At 41.9% G+C, this 22,188-nt stretch overlaps 1 protein-coding gene across 6 annotated transcripts in view; it reads right to left on the bottom strand.

The window, feature by feature from the left end:
- The window catches only part of specc1 (sperm antigen with calponin homology and coiled-coil domains 1), a 91,764-nt gene that overhangs the window by 53,990 nt on the left and 15,586 nt on the right, over positions 1-22,188 (bottom strand). For all 6 annotated transcript variants that reach the window (XM_028595024.1, XM_028595023.1, XM_028595026.1 and 3 more), the window contains 2 exons: positions 19,795-19,985; positions 19,523-19,658 (listed from right to left, as the gene is read on the bottom strand). In XM_028595024.1, the coding sequence (XP_028450825.1) occupies positions 19,523-19,658; positions 19,795-19,962 (304 nt within the window). In that variant the 5' untranslated portion in view covers positions 19,963-19,985. The remainder of the gene's footprint in view (positions 1-19,522; positions 19,659-19,794; positions 19,986-22,188) is intronic.

Below are 22,188 nucleotides of genomic sequence, written 5' to 3'. Positions count from 1 at the left end.
TTCCTCTTACTCTTAGCGAATAAAACCCAGATGGAGCACATGAACTCTCTCTCATCTTTAGATCGCCCACCTCTTTAACCATGACATCAGCACAGCTGCTTAATGTGCACACAGAAATGACACTAGTCTGGATGCCAGGAGTCAGCACAGACAGCAGGATCCTAAAGAGGAAGAAACAGCCACTAGAACACAGCGTCAAATAGTTAGAGAACCTCTTTATAGGCTTTCTTTCCCAGAAAGAAAGATTATAAAAACATCAATCCCACAGTTGGCCAAATGTTAGCTATTAAAATAATATTAGACCAAAAACAATACTGTTTTATAGAGCTGATACTGACCACCGCTGAGAGTGTATCAGTGTGTCTCTAGTAGATAAAAAAAAATACCACCCCAGTGAGGCAACCTGTTTCCAAGACCAACACAGCGGCAGTAGAAAATTTATTATTTCAATTTTCACATCATCAAGTGCCCACTTTGCCAGACACAGAACCAGCGGTGGGCATGGCTCTGCCAGGAGGAAAAGACTTGAGATTACTTAAACTGGCACTCCTCAGTCTCTTAAATGTATCTGACAACCATTTTGAACAATCTAAAATAAATGATGATGTTGGATCGAAGAGTGGAGAAAGAGAGACTGAGAGAAGTGTTTCTCTTACTCAGACACCAGAGTTGAGAAGTCCCTGAAAGAGGCAATTAACCTCCAACTGCTCTAGCCGAGCTGCTGCTCAGTGGCCACCTGTAAAACACTCCCAGGACAGAATGTGGGTACCCCCATTAACATGTAGCAGTGTACTGCTGTAAATGACATTGCCTTCTTAATGTTTCGCTTGATGAATAAAGGAAAACAGAAAAAAGGGCATCTACATGTGTGGCTGGTGGATAACAATTTATTCGGTGTAAAACCAAGCCAAATACAATAAAGACAATAGAACTAAGAAACAAAAGAAGAAGAAAAAAAAACCAGTTAAAACAGCCATCAAGTTTTTTGGACCGATGTTGCAAAGCCTTCAGAGTGACATTGATATCAACCTCTTTCTTAACGATGGCAGAAAAGAAGAGAGGGATAAAGTTACTAATAAAATGTCCACCCCATCACAAAGTTCACACACTACATTCCAGTAGTCTGACTATTCAGCCAAAACAATAGTGGGTGTGGAATTTTTGTAAAGCTACTGTGTGGTATTAATTAGGACACAAACATCTTATAAAGTGACATTTGTAGACTGTTTTTTTTAGAGAGCACAATAACCTGTATTTATGGTCTTCACATATAATTATTTTTACTGTAGGTATGCTAAAACATACAAGACCAAGGTGGTTAAGAGTTAGCTTAGTATTAATTTAGTGCTTTCCTTGATTTAGGCCGGCTAAGGTCCAGGACCATTTATAGCTACCTCTGAGAAGCACTAAATCTGTGAAAAGGAGCGGAATGGGCCGTTAACTTGCTCACTGAGGCGCTTTCCTCCTCTAGCAGGGAATAAATCCTCATGCAGTGTGAGCAGTCTAGCTCTCATGATAGCAAAGTGTAAGTACCACCAAATACCAGTTTTGAAGGAAGAAAAGAAAATCACTCGCAATGACAAGAGAACATTGTCACAAATTAGTATTTTTATATTTAATGACTTAGTGACTGAGGAGGCTGAGCATATGAAATGAGTGGGTTGTTTACATTAACTAATTATCTTAATGAATTACACAGACTGACTTCCAGTAATCCAAAAGGCATTCACTTATTCCATGGGAAGTCAACTCCCTGATCACAGTAATGCACTGTGCTGGCTTCTTTTTGTCTTTCTCTCTAATGAAGATAAGCTTTCAAATCACAGCGAGAGCCGTGTGGCTGGATGGCATCCAGCACCAGCCAGTTAACTGCAGCCGGCCTGCCAGCCAGCCAAGAGGTGACAGAGTGCATCGTGAGCAAAGTGCACCGAGCCTTCAATTTACAGCACAGGAGGGTCATGGGTGAAGAGTCATGATGAAATAATGACTGCAGGTGGTCAAGAGTCAGAGTTGGCACCTAAAATGACGCACTGGCTTCGTCATCCTCGCAAACAAAAGCTTTGGATGGGAATCTCTCGCTGCCACTCCTCTGTCTTCCCTTGTGTCTGTTACAGGAAATGTGGTGTGCAGTTTTTCAGTCAGGTGGAAGTGGAGAGGAGGGACAGAAAACGTAGTCTGTGGTTCTGGCCTTCCTGTTGTCCAACTGTCAGGGCATGAAATAGGTCAACAGGCGCCTATCTGTCAGACGCTGCGACTCACAGGCATTCCTTTCCTCTTACCCGAGTGGAAGATAGACAGAAGCGAGGCTCCATGACTGCCACAGAGACTGAGCAGAGATTAGCCTGGATGGTAAGCTGCATCACAACAGCACAATGTGCTACTAAAAAAACATGACAAGACCAATTGTTGATAAAAATGTTCTTCACTGTAATAAGATACAGTACATATCTTTAAAATCAAGGTCCACAAGTCAGAACAATAGCGGATTTTGTAATAAAGATAAGAGGTTTTGTGAATGCAGCGTAGTAGCATCTTGCACTATATTTTCTAAAAAGAATCTTGGATCTCTGACTTTGCTTCCAGTCTAGGACAAGACTACATATGCAAGGTGATGAATAAATAAGCAAACAGATATTACAAAACTACAGAAGCTCCTAACTACAATGCCAAACAAGAGCAGTATCTGCACTAGTCGGCTGTGTAAACCAGATATACTAAACTATATCATAAAGCTGCAGAGAGCCACTGAAGGCTGACAGCAGTCTACCACCTGTCTTTGAACCTGAGTTTAGAGACAGACGTCACAGAGCATTTGAATGGCTGTTTGCATTTGGGATAAGTTCATCACAGAATCAACAGATTCCAAAAGAACAACAATCCTTGGGCTAAATGTTTGAGATTTTGATGCTGTGACTTTCACACTCACAAAATTGATTATATTTTGTCGGCTAATGCTGTTAGTTTTACCTATAACATTAAATAGGTCTGAGTTGGTTGCATACCTTTTTACTGTCATCAGCTGAATGGAGGTGGTAGTGTATAATATCCTCAAATAACACAAAAAGGCTCCATTTAAACTCTTCTATATACAAACACATGCATAAAATAGTAAACGTTAAGTGACCTAAAGAATAAGATACAAATGTGAAAGTATTTGTGTGAGTCAGTGTTGTTTCAGTGGCTCATATGCATGAGAGGAGAAGGGGGAAATATGCTCAGTAGCTCAGGTGATATTTCTTCTCTTGGGATTACTCAGTATATAATAGAAATATATAATAATCAGTAGAAAATAATAAAAATGTAGCAAATCAAAGAAAGTGTTTGTGGTTTTGGCTAGTCTAAGAAGAGGCTGGATATCATGAAAAGGTAGGAGGGGAGACTGAAGAAATCGTTCAGCATTGACTGGCTCTGATTAATGTGGACTGACTAATGTGCATAAACACACCCTTATACATTCCCTGAGTTTTAAGTCATTGGTGTGACTCTCTTGTCAGCATGCTGCATGTTAATCAATAGTGCCTAGAACTGACCAGGCAAACCTTCCACCCTCCCTTTGAATAAAAACCTTCACTGTGTATTTAAACTGAGATGCTTGTCTCCGCTTGAAAGTGCAGCATGAGAGCTGGCAAGCCACCGAGGGCCACTTGGCCTGGGTTCCTTGGCTCCCTTAATCATATTTGATTGAATCATTTGAACTGGCCTGCATGCTAAGACTTTTTACACAGCATCCTTATGCTGATCCATTCTGCTTTACACTACTTATAGAGCCAATACCCTACAGAGATATCCAATAGCGTGGACCGTGAGCCGGCCAGCTGAGAGAGAGAGTTTCTTTATGCTCCGAATGGAAAACAGTTTAACACAGAACTCGCTGAAGGAATAATAATATGCCATTTGACATGATTGCAGGTTTATAGGATCAGCATGTGTGATGGGTAACAGGTTGTTATGAGTATTGCTAAACTTAGTTTTAAGCTTCTGATGATTTCCATCCTAGCCTTATACCTTTAGAACAAATGTTACCAGATTTAGGGTGTATTAGGCTGTGATCTACTTTGCTGGAATTGACCACAAAAAGGATTAAAAGACATATTCTGTGGAAAGATTAAGCCGTAAATAGGGTTTTGCAAAAGAGAGGGTACTGTGGCTCCCTTTCCACTGACCACAGCTTAAAACATAACCAACAGAGAGGCAACCAAATTTACAGAAGGGCTCAGACACCAGCATTTAGAAAAGTAAAGTTTCAGACAAGGTAAAGTAAATTCATGCATTGCTTTTAAGCACAGAGTAACATTGGTGACCTTTGACATGGAAATGCACGGCATCTTGACAGTCCTTAACCTTGGAGAGAACCAAAGAAGCTATCATATTAGCTGTGTCATACAACCCGCAAAATGTTACGTCACCAAGCTCCCAATGCCACTCGCCACTTTTTTTAGCGAGGATGTGTTAATGAATTCCGCTGTGCCGCTTTCTGGAGTGACTGGACAAAGATACATAATCAACAAGATGATACCCAGTATTCCCACCTTCACTCTCAAAAAGTGCTGGATAGCAGACAACAGAACCTACATCCACAGAAAAGCCAGGATTACTGTTCCCAGGGTGAGGACAAACCACAGCCAGCTGCTGACAGAAACACAAACCATATCAGGTTGATTTGGTTATCCATTGAACACATGATCACAGGGCGGCTTACGTGTCAGATCAAATTCAAGTGTTTTTAGGATGTCAATTTCATACACGCATTGTTAGTTGCTCAACCATAAATTAGTGATTCTTATGAGCTCAGGCCTGAAGGCTATAATAGACCAACTTTGATGTCTAGGCTCTAGTCTCCAGTTACACAAACAGGACATTTAAACGGCACACTCCTCCCTCCGCAAACACAAAGCACTGTGGAATGGCCGGTGTATTTACGGTACCAACTGCTCACGTCCATGGAAAGTATGACTGATGTAACTTCCTCAGTGTCCCAGCTATCAGAAGTTGGACAAACGTGCTTCCTTATGCCAAATCCCTGCTCTGCGTCAATATGCTCGGATATGGTGTTGAGATAGCACAATAATCTACGCATTTCCACAGTCTTGTTGTTGCTCATGGTGGTGTTAAAGTCTGCTCTGAATGGGGGTGGCACCCACCAGGCACAGTGAATCAGTGCTTCACTAGACAGAAAAGCATTTAGCATCAGTGTAGTAAGTAGTAATAACGTCAATGCTGGGATATATTTGCCAGAAAGACAGCTGCTAAAATAATGCAAATAAGATAGAATAGGAAGTAACATAGAAAAGTATGTTTGACGAAACAAATAGGAAGACAGATGTCGCTGTTTATCTGAGAGGAGGCCAAGATGAGTGCAGTTTGGGAAACCTGATGATGGAAATTGCCTTAACACAGCTGTACACCAAGCAGAAGCCACGCAGTACTCCAGTAATCCTAAACAGGATGGATAAGCACATAACAAGCTGGATCCAAGTTTAATAAATATTATGGTTATTATTTAATCTTGTCTTCATTTTTGTTTAAGGAAGTGTCCCTGACTTGACAACCAAGGCCTACGGCATATTCAGGAAAGGGGGGGGTCATGTTGTAAATTGTATGTTTTGTATTTTGTTAAAAAATCAAATGAAACTGTTAAATAAAAAATTAAAAAATCCCCTGCTTGTTTTTGATTATTCTGGTAACGAAGCTATACCATATTAGCTGGGTCATACAACCCCCAAGAAGTCACTATGTCACCAAGCTTCCAATGCCACGGGCTCCCTGTCTCGACTGGCCAAGGCACCAGGGGCGTAGCACAAAATTCTGGGCCTTGTAGAAAGGCATGTTCTATGGGCCCCTCCCTGCATCCACAGCTATTCATTCTAGCATCTTTTTGGGCCCTCCTCACATTAGGGCCCTAGGTACTCAGTCCCCCTTTTCCTCCCAGTCCAACGCCCCTGCAAGGCACGCCTGCCTTGTGTTTCACTTATCTGGGCTAGCAGGCAGAAATAGATTTATAGAATCACCTTTAAAACACCCTGCGTGCGCACACACACACACACACACACACACACACACACACACACACACACACACACACACACACACACACACACTTCGTGTTCGGTTAGACGTCTGCTTACATTGATGTTGGGCGGTGCTATGATGGGAATTTCGTGAGGTCACCAAACGCTATGCACCAATTAGCGCGACAAAGGCTTAAGTTATCCTGCACTACCAGATGCATTAAAGCTGACAGGAAAGTCAGGACGATCAAGTACAGTCTGTTCACTACCACACTAATCAGGTAGAACAGACTATGTGGGGGCTTAAACAAATATCTGGAACACCAACTTATTCAGAAGTAGAAGTACAGAGTTTAAGTAAAATATTAGTCACATTTATGTCAGACATAGACAGTCCTAAAGGTAAGGGAAAGAAATCTTTCAATTGACATTTAATTGTGCAATTATAGTGTTAAAATTGGAGAAATGTCATACTGTATGTCTGAACTGAGCTGGGTTTCTGTACCAGCACCCATAAAAAAGAATAAGTTAGTGTTGCTGTACTGCAGTGTGAACAGAAACAACAATGTTATTCCAATGACAACATGCTAACTGCTACATTGATTCAAAAAACACTGTGCTTTTTCATGTTTTTGGCAGCCTCTTTAAACATTACAGCTACCTTCAAGCATCTTAATCAAACTTCCGGAGAAACCACAAGTGTGTGAAATGTCCTATTTTTGACCATGTGAAAGCCACGAAAACCTATATTACCTCACTACATAAACATATTTCCTTTAATCCTGGACGCAAATGGGTACAACTGATTGAGTTGTAGCCCTGGAAATAGACCCACTGTTATTGGACAATATATTACTGACAATTCATCAACAGCTGACAACATGCTGACCGCTGGCTCTGGTCTTGGACGCTCTCCTAGTGAGCCAGTGAGGAGACAGGAAGGCTCGGTGTAGTAGCCTTCAGTGTAATTTGGTTCTGATAACGACCGCCTTATCACTGCAGCAGACAGCTTACTCCTTAGCCTGCCACTTCACAGATAACACCATCAATCAAATCTGAACGAGTTCCTCCTGTTCCCACATTTATTTCCTTACTTCCAGCACCAGAACTGTCATTCTACTTTCCAGAGTCTGACAGACCTCAGCTGGCCGGGTTATGTAAAGAGTTTCAGATATTGCCGTTCATTTGAACAAATCACATAATGAGCCCCTGCCTTGATTAAAGGTTTTAAAGTCTGTACGCTTATTATTACTATACTACTACCTTGTGAATAATCAACTCAAGGGTTTCTGTGTGTCTTCGGTCCCTTGGTCTCTAGCTCTCTTGGATCTATAGCTTCATGTCATAAGCAGGCATAATGTAAAAATCAAGCTATTTGATGATCAATTCTCATTAACTAAAGAGGCTCATTTGATAAAATGGAGAGTGCAAATGTATAAGAATAACAGGTCAATCAATTATTATTGCTGACTACTTCATTTCATAATGTGGGAGTTGGACTGAGGCTCATGGAGCAAGCAGAGTTTAAATACTTCACATATCCTGGAGAACATGATTGATTATATGGAGTGGGACTGTGATGGCGTATTCTTTTACTGGCCAAGCAAACGTTTCACTCCGACTAATTTCATTTTTAAGCCCACATACTTCCACATATGTGCAGCGATCTCATAATCGTGTTGTACCAAGAGTGATATTCATCAACAAGCAGCCCAACTTGCTTAATAACTAGAGAATAATTAGTGAGATTAAAGGTAATGTTAGCCTCCTTTGTTCCTACTTTTTGACTCAACACTCAACGATCTTTTGTTTTGTATGTAATGTATTAACTGTATGTGTGTGTGTGTGTGTGTGTGTGTGTGTGTGTGTGTGTGTGTGTGTGCGTGCAGAAGAAACTAGGAGCTAATTGTTTCAAGCATGCAGCAGCTTGCTACCATTGCCTTCCAATCTGAGCCTACTGTGCTCTATCTTCAAGCAACACACGCTACTGCTATGAAGTGAGGCAGCTTAACACCCACTACTGACAAAATACTACACTGTGTGTGTGTGTGTGTGTGTGTGTGTGTGTGTGTGTGTGTGTGTGTGTGTGTTGCCCAGGCTTTGGTCTATTCAGCGTCTATTTTTTGTTGGGATGAAAACATGGAAATATAATCACATAACATTATTTGTGTGTGTGTGTGTGTGTGTGTGTGTGTGTGTGTGTGTGTGTGTGTGTGTGTGTATGTATGTATGTATGTATGTATGTATGTATATAAAATATGAGGATGTTCTGTGCACATACACAAGTACACATATTAAGATGCAAATGCTCAATTTGTTAAAGAAATTGAGAGGTTACAGACGTGGAAGCGCTTGGTTGTCTTCCGATGAGCGTGAAGTTGCTGCTGAGTGCAGTTCAGAGGGACTTTGAAATGGAAATCTTACTGAGGCGCAGTGAGCTTGGGGCAGTGGAGGGATGGAAGCGGGAGACTGATGATAACATCTCCTTCAGCAGGTTCCCTCATGCTTACAGTAATGTCAGGCAAATCTCATTCAGCACTTACCCCCGCCCAATGTCCACACACAGGTGCAAACAGATACACACATACAGACCTGTACTGACTAAATGCAGAAGCACAACGCACAACAGCAATAATCGTGCACACAAATACTGTAAAGAACAACTAACTTCTAAAAAACTCTATAACTCCAGGGCATACTAATCAGTACTCATCAGCAAGTGCTTTGTTGGTGTTCATCTTAGTCAGTTTTCATTAGTCAGACTTGTCGTGTCAGTGATGTACTCAGACATGACAAAAGATTAGCTCACAGCTATTGCAATTAACAAATGCATGTCTTTGCCTTTTTTACATGAACAGACAGAGACAGACACAGACAAAGAGGTCTAAGTGATGCTGAGGCAAACAGCCAAACAACAGAAGCAGACCTGACTCTGTTTCCTCCTGTCTCCCCGCCTGGTTCCCCATGTTGGTCCGCTCTGCGACTCCCACTCTCCGCACCGGGGCGGACTAATCCAAGAATCCGTGGCTGCGGGGGAGAGGTGTGTGTGTTTGAGTGTCGGGGTTGTTGTCTCTGTTCAGCACCCACAACCAGCGCCGGTCAGTCACAGGAGGAAACCATAAGAGACATAAAATTCTTCTTTCTTATTCTTCCCTCCTACTGGTCTTCTTTTCTCCACTCCTTCCCAGGACTGTATGAGTGAGTGAGTGAATGTGTGTGTGCATGTGTGAGGGGGCAGGCTTCGTGTCCTGTCAGTGAGTGACTGCGTGTGTGCGAGTATGCGTGTCCTCAAGTACGGTGACAGTATGTCACACTGGCAGGCGGGCAGCGTCGTGTGCACTTCATTATTGCTGTGATGACTGGAATCGGCTCACAAGGGGAGTGGCTTCCCAGGCCATACACACATACACACACAGACACACAGACACACACTAACATAACACCTCCCACTGATGCCAGTCCGTTTACTCTCACCAATACCAGTTGAACAATGGTGAGATGAACCGTCCCTCTCACTGGTACTGAAAAGACGAGTGAGTATAAGAGAGGGAGGGAGGGAGGGAAGGAGGGAGGGGGGGGAGAGAGAGAGAGAGAGGAGCAGGAAGAAAGGATAGGCACTATTTGTATTTTTGGCAGAGGGTGAAAGTGCAGCTCTTGTCTTTTCTTGCTAAGGAAACTTGCAGCCTGGGACCTCGCGCATTATTTTTATTCATACCCTTCTGAAGAGAGAGACATAGTGTGCCACCCGACCTCGGTTTACAGTAATACAATCAGACTGCAACTGCACTATGTCACGTTATCCGAGTGTCTGCGATACAGTATGCTATGATACAAAAAGAAACCTCTGTTAAGGGCACAACTATGAAGTACTATTTATCAGAAATCAAAATTAATTCCAACTACATCATCAATTTTTAAAGCCGTACTTGACACAGATAAGGCTGATATTTTTAGTAGATGATCTCTGTTGCATAAGCTTAGAGCTACTAGCTCATTTCCTTCGTGTTCCACTGCTGAAAAGGAACCATGGAAATAAAAATGAACAAGCAGTATAATAAAGCAATGGACATGTAAAGTCGTAGCTGCAATTTTTCTCAATATGTATTTGATGCACAGTATGCTGTAAGCTACAGCCAGCACAAAAGCACTTTTAGAATTTTTTTTTTCTCCAATAGCTGTTAGGAAGGTTTAGTTTGCTGCATGATTCTGCCCACGACAGGTTGAATATTCGACCCTCCGATACAACACTGCATACGGCTGCTTCCAAGCCTTTTTATATCTTATGAATGTTGCATAAACCGTTGGTACATTTCCCTCTTCGTTTCTTAATATTCTCCTCTCTTCTCGTCTCGGAGCAGCACATCTACCTTGGTAAACAAACATGCCACTAATCCAGCTAAGAATGTTCTCCTCACCACAGGACGTCCATCTCTGTGGGCCCAAACAGGCCTCTTTTAAGATCAGACCATTTCTCTCTGTCTTGCATCTTTAGGGGACTTGCTGGGGTCACAAGCTTCTCAAGAGAGGAATTTCAAACTTCATGGCAAAACTCTGGTCAACAAACCTAAATGGGCCCAGGTGTGTTTATGTCGGAGTTGATGCCAGATGCATATATACTGTGTTAATTCTGGTCTTTTGAAGCAAACCCTACCGATGCACTGCAGTGAGTAGGAGTGAAGCTATTTATTGCAATAATCCTTTTTACACTGTATGCACACAAAAAAACAGAGGAGTGCATTATCATACTGTATATACCGTAGTGTATATTTAGACACGGACAGGGCAGTGTGGGGCACATAAAAGGGAAAGGTGTGGGTAATGTGTCATGCATATTTGTGTGTGTCCATCTGCATGTACATGCATGTATGTCTTTTCTGCTTGTGTCAGTGTGCGTCTGTCATGGCTGAGTGCTTATGCAGGCTGAGGCATCCCAGTGGACTGAGGCGTGTTTGATTAATTTATCTGACAGATATGAGGAGCTCAAGGACCATACCTCTCTCTCCTCCTGCCTCCTAAACACTGACGCACAGACAGACCGGACCCCGCTGGGACCACATGTTACGACTGAGTCTGGTGTCTGAGCTGTGCATAGTAAAACTCACACACACTCTGGGTCTATAATACTTCTTATTCTGAACTGTGACTAAAAAACTAAGGCCAACTGACACTTGCATCATACATCCATCTTCCCTCTGAATCGGTGCCATGAGGAAATGATAGGAGCTATCCGCTGATTAATAGGGAATAGAAAGTCATAGTCCAGCTGGTGTGGCTGGCAAACCTCGTACACTATATGGCGAACAATCTGAGAGAAACTTCATCTCCATCACTGACTGACAGCAGACCTTTCATACCTCAGAGACTGGAGGTTAAAGTAAAAAAAACAAACATCCTGAGTCTGACTAATGGCTATTTGGGTAAGGACACAGCAGAAAATACACAGTCTTCTGCAAATCTTCAGCATGCAGTATTTCACATTCAAGCAGAGTAAAAAAAAGCACATACGGGATGCATTTTAATCCGGTAGTATACAGCATGCAACAACTCCCCTTGACTAGTTATAATCATGACAACGCTACTGTGGAGTATAAATAATTTCACCATTCCATGTTAATCAGGTAGAATGTCCCTCAAAGTTGAGGACAGAAAAGTGAACTCCGTGGCATTAGAGAGCTTGATGCATCTCGGTAAAGCTAAACTAATCCTGATCATTCCCTTTCCTCTTCTTGTCGAGGGAGATTTATGAGGGGACAGTATTGCACTGACACATGTCACGCAGAAGAAAGACAGCAGAAACACTGTAAAACTGTCAGCTACATGTGTTTCCAAATCTGCAAACTCTTGTCAAAGATTCAACATGTTTGTTCTCAACTTTTACCTAAAGGCAAAACAAAAAAGTGAAACTAGATGCTACCAAATATACACAAGTGGAAGAAGGAATAAATCATGAAATAGGGCAAAAGCTGGTAGTTTCTGGCTCGACCAGAAAATGTGTTTCTGACAGTGTCATGTCACTCTTATGTAGAAAACTTATGTAGAAAAAAAGGGTTACCCTTAATTGTAGTTTTGTACTCTATTTTCAATGATGGAGCTTCAAATGGATAACATAAGCTGCTTTCCGACCAGGTAGTTACAGGAACATAGTTATAGGAAAAGTCCACTTCTAAGCAGTTCTACTAACTACTCTCCCCCAAAACCGTTTTTTCAATTTGCATTCGCACTGGCCAGGTGGCCATATGGACTATAGGAGGGGTAATGGTGTAGACACATATAGCCGATGGTCGACCGTTGACAGAAAACCCCGTCGATATGATCAGTCGCGTCCCCGAGGTCCAAAAAAACTGCCTCGGGACACATCAAAAAGACGAGAGGAGACGAGACGTAATACGCCTCCATAACAGCAGGCGGCGCTAATCTGTAATGTTGCCCAAGAAATGAAAACCGGCAGCTGATTGGATACAGGTCACATGGGTTGGTTTTCTCTGGATATTCAGACCTGGACTGTCATGGCGGCCGTTCAGAATACGATCTCATATTGTACTAAAATAGTTCACTGAAACGTGTTTCTGAAAACATTTTAAGCGAGAAATAGGCCGTGCAGTTGCTGAATCTGTCTTGATATCAGCTCAACAAAGGTCAGTTTAAAAGATTTTCATCAGATTTTGAGAGACTCTAGTCACCTCATTCCGCTCGTCATTTCCGGGTGAGTCCCGTCGGCCAAAATGAACGCCGACAGCCCCCCAGACGGACGACGACACGGGACACACCGAACCGATTTGAGTCACTGACCTCGCCAGACTGTCCCACGGCCGATAATCGGCCTGATGTGTCCCGGCCTTAAGGGAGTAATGCCAAATAAAAGCCTCTTATTTACGAGAGCGGTCTGAGAGACCTCCAGCTGACAGCGGGGTTTCTGAGCAGGACATGGCCGAGCGGCGAGCTAGCGTCCAGGGCAGGCGCCTGCCAACTGTCGCCTCACTTCATGGAGCTTCTCACATCCGAAAACTTTTAAGCAAATTGTCAATTCGGCATAAATTTTTGCAAGACTGCCGATATTCGAAATGTTAACAGTTCATTTCTTGCCTAAAACGTTGTCAGAAGTGAATTTAGTGCTGAATAAGATGGCAAAATTTTTTAAAATTGTCCCGTTGTTGGTCTGTCAGTACTGGAAACTCGACCCTCGTTGATCTAGGTCCCTATGCTGAAAAGGGAACAGCAAAAAGACCCTGCCCTGAAGTAGGAGCTGAAAGAGTTACAGGAACTGCAGCCAGAGGAACTTAAAAATCCCCAAATTGGTCCAGTCGGAATTTTATGTTCTAGGAACTGCAAAAATCCCTCCGGTCGGAAAGCGGCTATAGACGTTCTACAGTATATTTCATACCTACTTATTTGTAGTACAAATATATTTACAAAAATCAATATATCATACCTTGTAATCTCCCGTGTTAGTCATTATTACCCATTGTGATGGCAGTTCTGCTGACACTCCTAATCTATCATGGTACAACAACTGAAAACACATGTTGCACTAAATGTCACACCAATTTGGGCCTTAAACAGGAACTCTCAATTTTACACATCAAAGACTATTAACAGGTAGTAGTATCAGTAGAGCTGGATTGTTGCTGAAGCAGCACAATTTCCAACTGTGTGTCTTAAAGTGCTATAAAAAAAAAAAAGTTTACTTGAATCAGACAAGGAAAAGACTTTCTTAAGCTCAACTTCCCTCACCATAACATGAACGGTCAATGTGAAAGCATTGACTGAACAGAGGTGAAGGAAAGCGCCTGTCAATGTAATGGCCATTTGTAAAGTTATGCCCTGAGGTCACCCCCACCACACTTGTTATTTATAGAGCAGGACGGTCTTATCTCCTTCTGTCTCCTCTCCTTGCACACTCCACAGGGACTCCTCTCCAAGTGAAAGCTTTACTGAATTATTGATGAGGCTTTTTAAATAAGTCATCAGGATGGGGCTGGGTTTTAACCCGTTGTCTGACAGCACGGTAGAGTTGGTTAAGTGCCAAGTGGGAAAGGGGAAAGACTCCATTAGCAAAAATAACAGTTTTTACTCATTAGCACGTCATGCTGTGAGGGCAAGGACGGGGTCAGACTGTCAGACATTTTAGCCAATACTGTGTGTGTGTGTGTGTGTGTGTGTGTGTGTGTGTGTGTGTGTGTGTGTGTGTGTGTGTGTGTGTGTGTGTGTGTGTGTGTGTCATGAACTTGCATTCCTATAACACCTATTAAAAGTATACTACTACTGCTACAAATGCTAGTGTGCAAAAACTGATAAAAGTCTTTTCTCACGTAAGAATAATTCATTACAGTGAGAGCTGTCTTTCGTATTACAAAGCCCATAACTGCACAGCTGATGTCTAATTGGAACTGGCGAGAGAAGGTAACGTGGAAATATTTTTCAAAGCTCATGATAAAAATGGCAATCTTGGTCGGTTGCATTCAAGGAAAGAGGGAACCACAGATCAATATCTTGACTGAAGACAGACTGTTGCACAAATCGAAATTTGGCAAAATGCGGTATTATAGTGCTGCAGTATTTTCTATATTACACTGATTAGCACATGGATGCTATATTGTTTGTGCCTTTGCTTCCCCCTGTATGCACAGATTCTCAAACACGTCTGACCTAGTTCTACTAAAACTTAAAATAAATGATGCATCTCACCACTGCAGTCCTCATTCATACTAGGGCTGTCCTCGACTAAAGAAATTCTTAGTCGACTAACACTTATAGGATTTTGTCGACTAATTGATTAGTTGATTTAATTGACAGAGCTGTGCGCTTTGAGAGGTGGTTAAGACTAGAAAAGCACAATATAAATGTAGTTAATTAACCATCTGTAAAACTGAGTTTCTCCACAATTAATCCTGCAAAAGCACCACTTTAAATCTTGTGTTTACCATAAATGTGCAGAGAAGTTGCTTGGAAATGAGTAATTAAGCATGAATAAGCATAAAAAATGACTAATAGACTAAAGAAATCTTAGTTGACTAAGACCAAAACGACCGATTAGTCGACTAATCGACTAAGAGGTGGCAGTCCTAATTCATACAATTAAGAAGCATTGATTTGCTTAATGAGCTGTGGGTACAATAACAGTTCGAAATGCTGTTTTTGTTGTTGTACATAAATGGAGTGCACATGATCGTTCATTTCTTAAAAGGTCCCATGGCATGAAGATTTCCCTTTATGAGGTTTTTTAACAATATGCGTTTCCCCAGCCTGCCTATGTTCCCCCAGCGGCTAGAAATGGCGATAGATGTAAACCGAGCCCTGGGTATCCTGCTCTGCCTTTGAGAAAAATGAAAGCTCAGATGGGCCGATCTGGAATATTCTCCTTATGAGGTCACAAGGAGCAAGGTTACCCCCCCTTTCTCTGCTTTGCCCGCCCAGAGAATTTGGCCCACCCATGAGAGAGAGAGACATCATGGCTTTCAAACAAGCAAAGTGGCAGTTGGTCAAGGCCACACCCCCACCCTCCACCTTGCCCCACCCCTCCCCCTCCTCCTCAATAGCTGAAGACACAGAAATGGCACATCCTAAGGAAAGCTCATTGTGGGACTGGTTCTAGTGGCTGTAATTCTGCACCAAGGCTGAATTTTGGGAAAGAGACTTCAGATACAGTATTAGGGGACCACTAAGGTCTATATAAAAGAGACTTCAGATACAGTATTAGGGGACCACTAAGGTCTATATAAAAGAAACTTCAGATACAGTATTAGGGGACCACTAAGGTCTATATAAAAGAGACTTCAGATACAGTATTAGGGGACCACTAAGGTATATACTTCAGATACAGTATTAGGGGACCACTAAGGTCTATATAAAAGAGACTTCAGATACAGTATTAGGGGACCACTAAGGCCTATATAAAAGCATCCAAAGAGCACCATGTCATGGGACCTTTAATAATCTTTCTGAGTCCATGCAACTATAGTCAGTGACGATTCTGTCATGTGTCCCAAGTCTAGTCCCAAAAGAAAAAAAAAGACTCAATTACTGCCTGACAGATGTGATGACAAGTTCTGCTGCAGTGTGCCTTAGAGCCCAGTAAGCCCCGAATGCTTCTTGTCAGTGTGTAATGTTACATATCAACGATGGAGAAGCCCACCTGTTTATGACCAACCAGACGACACTGACGGGTGACAATATCACAAAGACAAGCCTGGAGACACATCTGAGGATTGGAGTGACTTTGAGTGTTTATCCCTAAATGTCATAAAGCAAATTCTGAATTTTTGAATCTTCTCTTCACCCCAAAACAGATTTTACTTCAGAGACTTCCACATCAATAACTGCAAACACTCAAGACATTTCACAGCATTACATTTCAACATCAATGGGTTCAAAATACCACAGACCACCACCCCAATCTATATTCAAATCATGGCATTTCCCCCGTGTGGATATTTCAGCAGAACTCTCAGGTCAGGCTCAGTGACTTAGAATTGAGAGCAGGAGGCTAAATCATGATTGTCACTGCTGGCACGCGAGATTAACCTTCACTGCTCTTCCAGGTGTCAGATTTGATTTTCCACTTGCTGATTAGCTTGACTTTTGAGACCAGTTTCACATATCCATCCATTGTCTGCCGTTATAGGTCTTGACGTGCACTGGTGTAGAGTCCCAGCCCAGGTGCAGAACAACACAGCTTGCCTCAATGGGAACATTATTTAGATTGAACGTGCTGATCAAATCATCAGTGTGTTCTTATTTGAGCATGTCAAAAGGACATAAAGTTGGTTAACTTTGTTTGAACCTAAAACGCAGAGCATAACATCGTTTCAGGGAAATAAAATACCCTATGATTTTGCTTCTGCAGCGGTATCAAACACTCCAAGTTATTTTCCATCAAGGATACCACTCTCTGTCTGATGCAAATTGCAGCTACACGACAGCATCACAACTCCGTCTATTTTAAAAGATAGATGGTTTTCTTTATGATCAAGAAATATTTAACGATATTCCTGCCCTCAAATTTGGTTGGCTACCAGAAATTGGTTTGCAAAACTAGTGCAGAAGAAGTATGTGAAGAGCAATGAATTGATCATGAACAGCACAAAAATCTGTTCTTCTCTTGGGTGTGAACACTTAAAAAAAATTAAATAAAATCCTTTGGTTAATTAGAGCCTAATCCAATGAAAGCTGGATGAAATCATGGTCTAAATGTGTTTGAAAGAATTGAGAGCCTCACTTGGCCTGGGTTTCTCCGCTCCTGTGGAGTCTTTTTTCAAGTAGAATTCTATTATCTTTGCTTCAGGCCAGCAACCCTTTGAAGGAGAATTTCACTAGAGCAAAGTATCTACACACAGTGTGGATTAGGGGTGGGGGGGTGGGGGAAATCGATACAGCATAGTATCTCGATATTTTCCATGGCAATGCTGTATCGATACACAGACGCAAAGTATCAATCTATTATTATATAGGTGTTGGTCAGTTTGTCTGCTTGGCCAACCCATTTTGCAGCAATAAAATTGAAGTGAGATGAACAAACATATCTAAAAAGAGAAATTTATCTTTTTAGATAAAACAGATGTTGACAAAGTTTGCTTTTGGGCACATAATTGATAAAATGGGAAAAATTTGGAAAAAAGGTGATAAATTGCAATATATTGCATAATATTGCAATGTGTTTAAAATCGCAATAATATCGTATCCTGACATAAGTATCATGATGATATCGTATCGTGAGGCCTCTGGTGATTCCCACCCTTAGTGTGGATGGGCCACCATAAACAAACACAGCTATCTCCCTCACAGAGGATTTTCCAAAGATGTGCTGGGAACAAAGTTAATTACTGCAAACAAATCCCTGTCATTATCTACCACCATATTTGTCCAATATGTAATACATGTTTTGCTGTCAGGTCTATTTGTAGTTGTTCTGTTTATCCAATGGTACGCCCAGCTCATAGGCAAGACTGTACTGATTACACACAAAGTACAATTCCAACACGCAATTTAATAAAAATAAAATTAATACAAATAAATTATACTAAATACTTATTTTCTCAATCAAATCTACACAATGTCAGAAAACAGTGAAAAAAATATCCAAGGTGATGTCTTTAAATGTCTTGTTTTGTCAGTCCAAACCCCATAGATACTAGCAGAAAACTCCATATTTGAGAGGCTGAACACAGCATTTTTTTTTTATAATTTTTGCATGAGAAATTACTTAAACAGTCAATCAATTATCTAAATAATTGTCAATTATTTTTCAGTTGATTGACTAATTAATTAGTCTAATCGTTGCAGCACTATTCTGAGGTAATCATCAAATAGCTTAAGCCAGTCCGATATCTCCACCCTTCTTCTGGCTCTCTCATGCAACACCAGAGCCATAAAAGACCCACATGTCTGCATAATGTTACTCGAGACATTGCTGGTGTAATTCTTGACCTCATTACTACGCTGTAATGATCATTAATATTGAAGCAAAGTTTCTTTGTGTCTTAAATAATAACTATGCTTGACCACACATAAGCCATAACACAGCACTAAGAGCCAAACCAACACGTACATCAACCCTTACTGTACATGCACATAAGCACAAAAGCACACGAGCAAAATAACATCAAAAGACCAGCCAAAAACACCACCAACATTTTTCTCTCTCTTGTCCTCTTGTCATCCAAAACATAGCCTGCTGGTCACACGGCTGAGCAGATGTGTGAGGACTGAGCAGCACACTATGAATGTGTCCAGTCTCTCAGTTTTGGAACAAAACCCTGAGAACTTTAGTCCTCAGCCACCTGCATGTCATCATTGCCAACCAAATGAGAATAAAGAGACACAAGAAAAAAAAGGAGTAGTTACCACCAGCACCTGTGTGCTGCAACAGGCAGCTTTAGTTGTGTACTGTTGCCCTCTAGTGGTCACAAGTGGTTAGTTGCACTACTTTCACACTGAAGAGTTTACTATGGTGATTTCTAAACTCGGACACAAAATACAGATCACATTAATAATTTAAGAACATCACAGGTCTTTCCCATGCTTTTCAGCATAATAATGCTTTTTTTCTCTCTGTCCCTGAAAATGATGTATTTGAAGAAGTCTGATAAGGCCGACTGCACACTTCCTGCGTGGCGTGAGCGTGGCGTTTCTATTGCGTGTCAAAATAGGCTACAGAATATTTCGTTCTGTATTGATAGGTGCAATATTTGAAAATCGATAATTTTATTTTTTTTAAATTCTATTTATATTTGCATTTATGTCAAAATCTAGAGACTTTCAAACATCAAAATGTAATTTATTAATATGTATTTGTGTCAAAATGACAAACATCGTTTCGTATTCCATTTTGCCTGGAAACGCTTCCAACACGCTTGCGTGAAAAATAGGCATTGGTTCTATTTCTAGCATGCACGTGTTTTCGGCATGTCACGCAGGCAGTGTGCAAGCTCTAACCTGTTAACGTGGGAGCCAAAATAAAAACGGACACGCCACGCAGCCAGTGTGCAGCCGGCCTAAAAGTGCTAGTAGTCCCCTACCAGACAGGCTGCGAGGACGGGCCTCTGCGAGATCTGAGATGGCTCCCATAGTCACAGTCTTCTTCATCCGGGAGCCGGAGGCAGCGGCTCCCAGCGCAGGCTTTGTCAAGGCATCATCACTGCTGGCTCTTTTCAGCTAGAGACACATCTGCTATTAGTATCACCAATCAAGGTCTAATGTTGTTAAAATAATGTTCTGAAGTGAGTTTAATCAGATTCATTACTCATGTACAGGTATCGTGATGTTAGGTTGTAGTGTGCTTGTGACTCACCCTGCTGAGGCGCTGGTCCGAGGCCAGCGTGTTGGAGGATCTGGAGGTCTTCATGGCTGTGGAGGTGGAGTTGGTGGTGGAGGAAGATGGGGCCAAGGAGGCATGCTTGGACCGGTCCTGGAGTCCCAGCTTGGGCAGCCCCACCTTGGTGGCGCCCGATTTCATCATGGCTGCGTGTCAGCTAACTACACCTGAGAGAAGTTCAGAGAAGAGAGAAAAGTTGAATATGTTAGGCCTGCTGCTCCTAGGTAGCTTCTCTGTCTCTCCTCTCTTCCTCCCTCTGTCTGTCCTAATTACAGGAGTGGAGTCTGGTTTGCGGCAGTCAGGGCTCCAGTTGCCTCTCATCTACCACAATCAACCTCTGCTTCATATACCCGGTCATTCCGCCACTATGCGTTAGATCATAGTCAAGATGACCACAGTTTGTCTCACTCCAGACAAACCTTTGCTTATCCGTTCAGTCGATGGTATGTTTGCCTGTCCTGACCCTTTCTCTTGTGCCTAAGCTGCCATTGGAACCAGCCTCCTGCTACCGCTTCACTCCTGCCATCCACTGGACCAGAGCCACCACCACTGGACCCCTGGAATCTACCCCACCACCACCCCAACCCCAGAAACCTGGACTTGATACTTGAGTACTTTGAATAAACTTGTTAATTCACACTCCTGGCTCTGCGTTCTGTCTGCATTTGGGTTCCGTTCATCATTCAAACCTAACAGAATAACAAACTTCTGAATTGTTATCCTCAAGAAGAACAATAGCATTAATGTGTATTCACTGCAGTAGAGCAGAACAGCTCCCCTGGAGCGGGTGGGCAGATTCTTCCAGAACATCATTGAAGGTTGCTCTCTTTTACCATTATGCCACACTGCCTATGCCCCAGAGGCCACTGAAAGCGCTGCTGAATTATAAGCACATGATCTTCCATTAACTATTTGAAAAAGACTTGTTTGAAAAAACAAGTCTCTAAGAACAACACGAGCGACACTGCAAAACTGGCTTTTTGCTGTTTTTATTGACACTAAAACTAATATCTTTATAAAAATGAGTTGCTACAGTAGTCTCCCAGGGGTGGGGAGTGAGGCAGAGAGAGAGCAAGAGTGGGGCAATGGAAAAATCTATATGTGACACTTAATGTTGATATTATACATAAATCAATGTACAGGAAATGCTGCTTGTTAACTTAAATATTTTTTATATAATCTATCCATTAATTAAAACTACATACTAATAATAAAACAACTGCAAATCATCAATTTTGACCAGAGCAGTTTCTGCCTCTTTTTTTAATGGGGCAGTATCTAGATCTTCCAGAGAAATGACCTCTACTACAGAATGTATAAAATACAAATATATAATACATTTTAAAGCGATTATCATATTACAAATAAACTTTTAGCAATACACTAGCTATAGTTGTGGGTCAAAATTAGAATTGGTCCCACAAGCACCACAGCTGCATAACATTTAGGGGGAAACACAGCTTTATGTGTATAAGAAGACTCTAGGCATTTTATGGCTGTTCCCAAATAAACATGGGCGGCAGCTACGGTTATTCCAGTAGCAACACCATTGAACTACTTCCTGCTAGAGGGAAGGAGAGTGAACAAAATCTCTTATCTCTTGATATTATCAAACCAGTGGCACTGACCAACACAGACCATCATCTCCAAAGATCTAGTAGGAGCTATGCAGCTGGCTACAGCCACAACTGTCATTCCTCTGTAAGGACTATTGGTTAAAAAGTTGGACAATAATGGCTTAATTTTTCCAACTCCAACAATATGTGGTTACAGAGACTGTCAAATGTGTGCATTTGCTGTCCAGAAGGAGATGTACTCATCTAGGCAAAGATTAGCTGTCGGAAATGGAAGGAGGCAGGAGTGCACTTAACCAGGAAGAGTGTGTGCTGGTAAAGAGCTCTGGATCTCCCAGATGACTGGCTGAGTCATTGATCAGGTTTGAGGTAACCTGATCTTTTGCCTCTGAGAGGCACAGTGCTGTTAATGGGGATAGCCTCTAGTATCTGCAAGCACGGAAACAAGTTAACCCTGGACATGGCTTTCAGGGAAGCCAGTTTTTCCACCTCTGCTCTAAACTGGTATACTTGTTTCATTTGCTGCAGTGCCTGAAATATTGCATGTGTAGCACAACAGTTGTTTGCAGGAAAGGTGATGCTGCAACACACATCTGCAGTAACCAATCGTTGGCAGTCCTACGATGTTATGATGGGTAATAGGACTAGTGTGGGCACTAACCACTAAAGATAATAACAGTACAGGGGATCCACATCAGTAAAATGTCCCCAACAGAGGACATCCAATTTGGTACATTTTACACCGCTATTTTATTAGAGAATGTTTGTGGGTCCTTAGGGACTCATTTATCTGATT

The sequence above is a fragment of the Perca flavescens genome, chromosome 13 (genome assembly GCF_004354835.1).
Source record: "Perca flavescens isolate YP-PL-M2 chromosome 13, PFLA_1.0, whole genome shotgun sequence".
Classification (NCBI taxonomy): domain Eukaryota; kingdom Metazoa; phylum Chordata; class Actinopteri; order Perciformes; family Percidae; genus Perca; species Perca flavescens.
The sequence above is the reverse complement of the archived record's forward strand: the minus strand, read 5'-3'. Positions and strand labels throughout refer to the sequence as shown.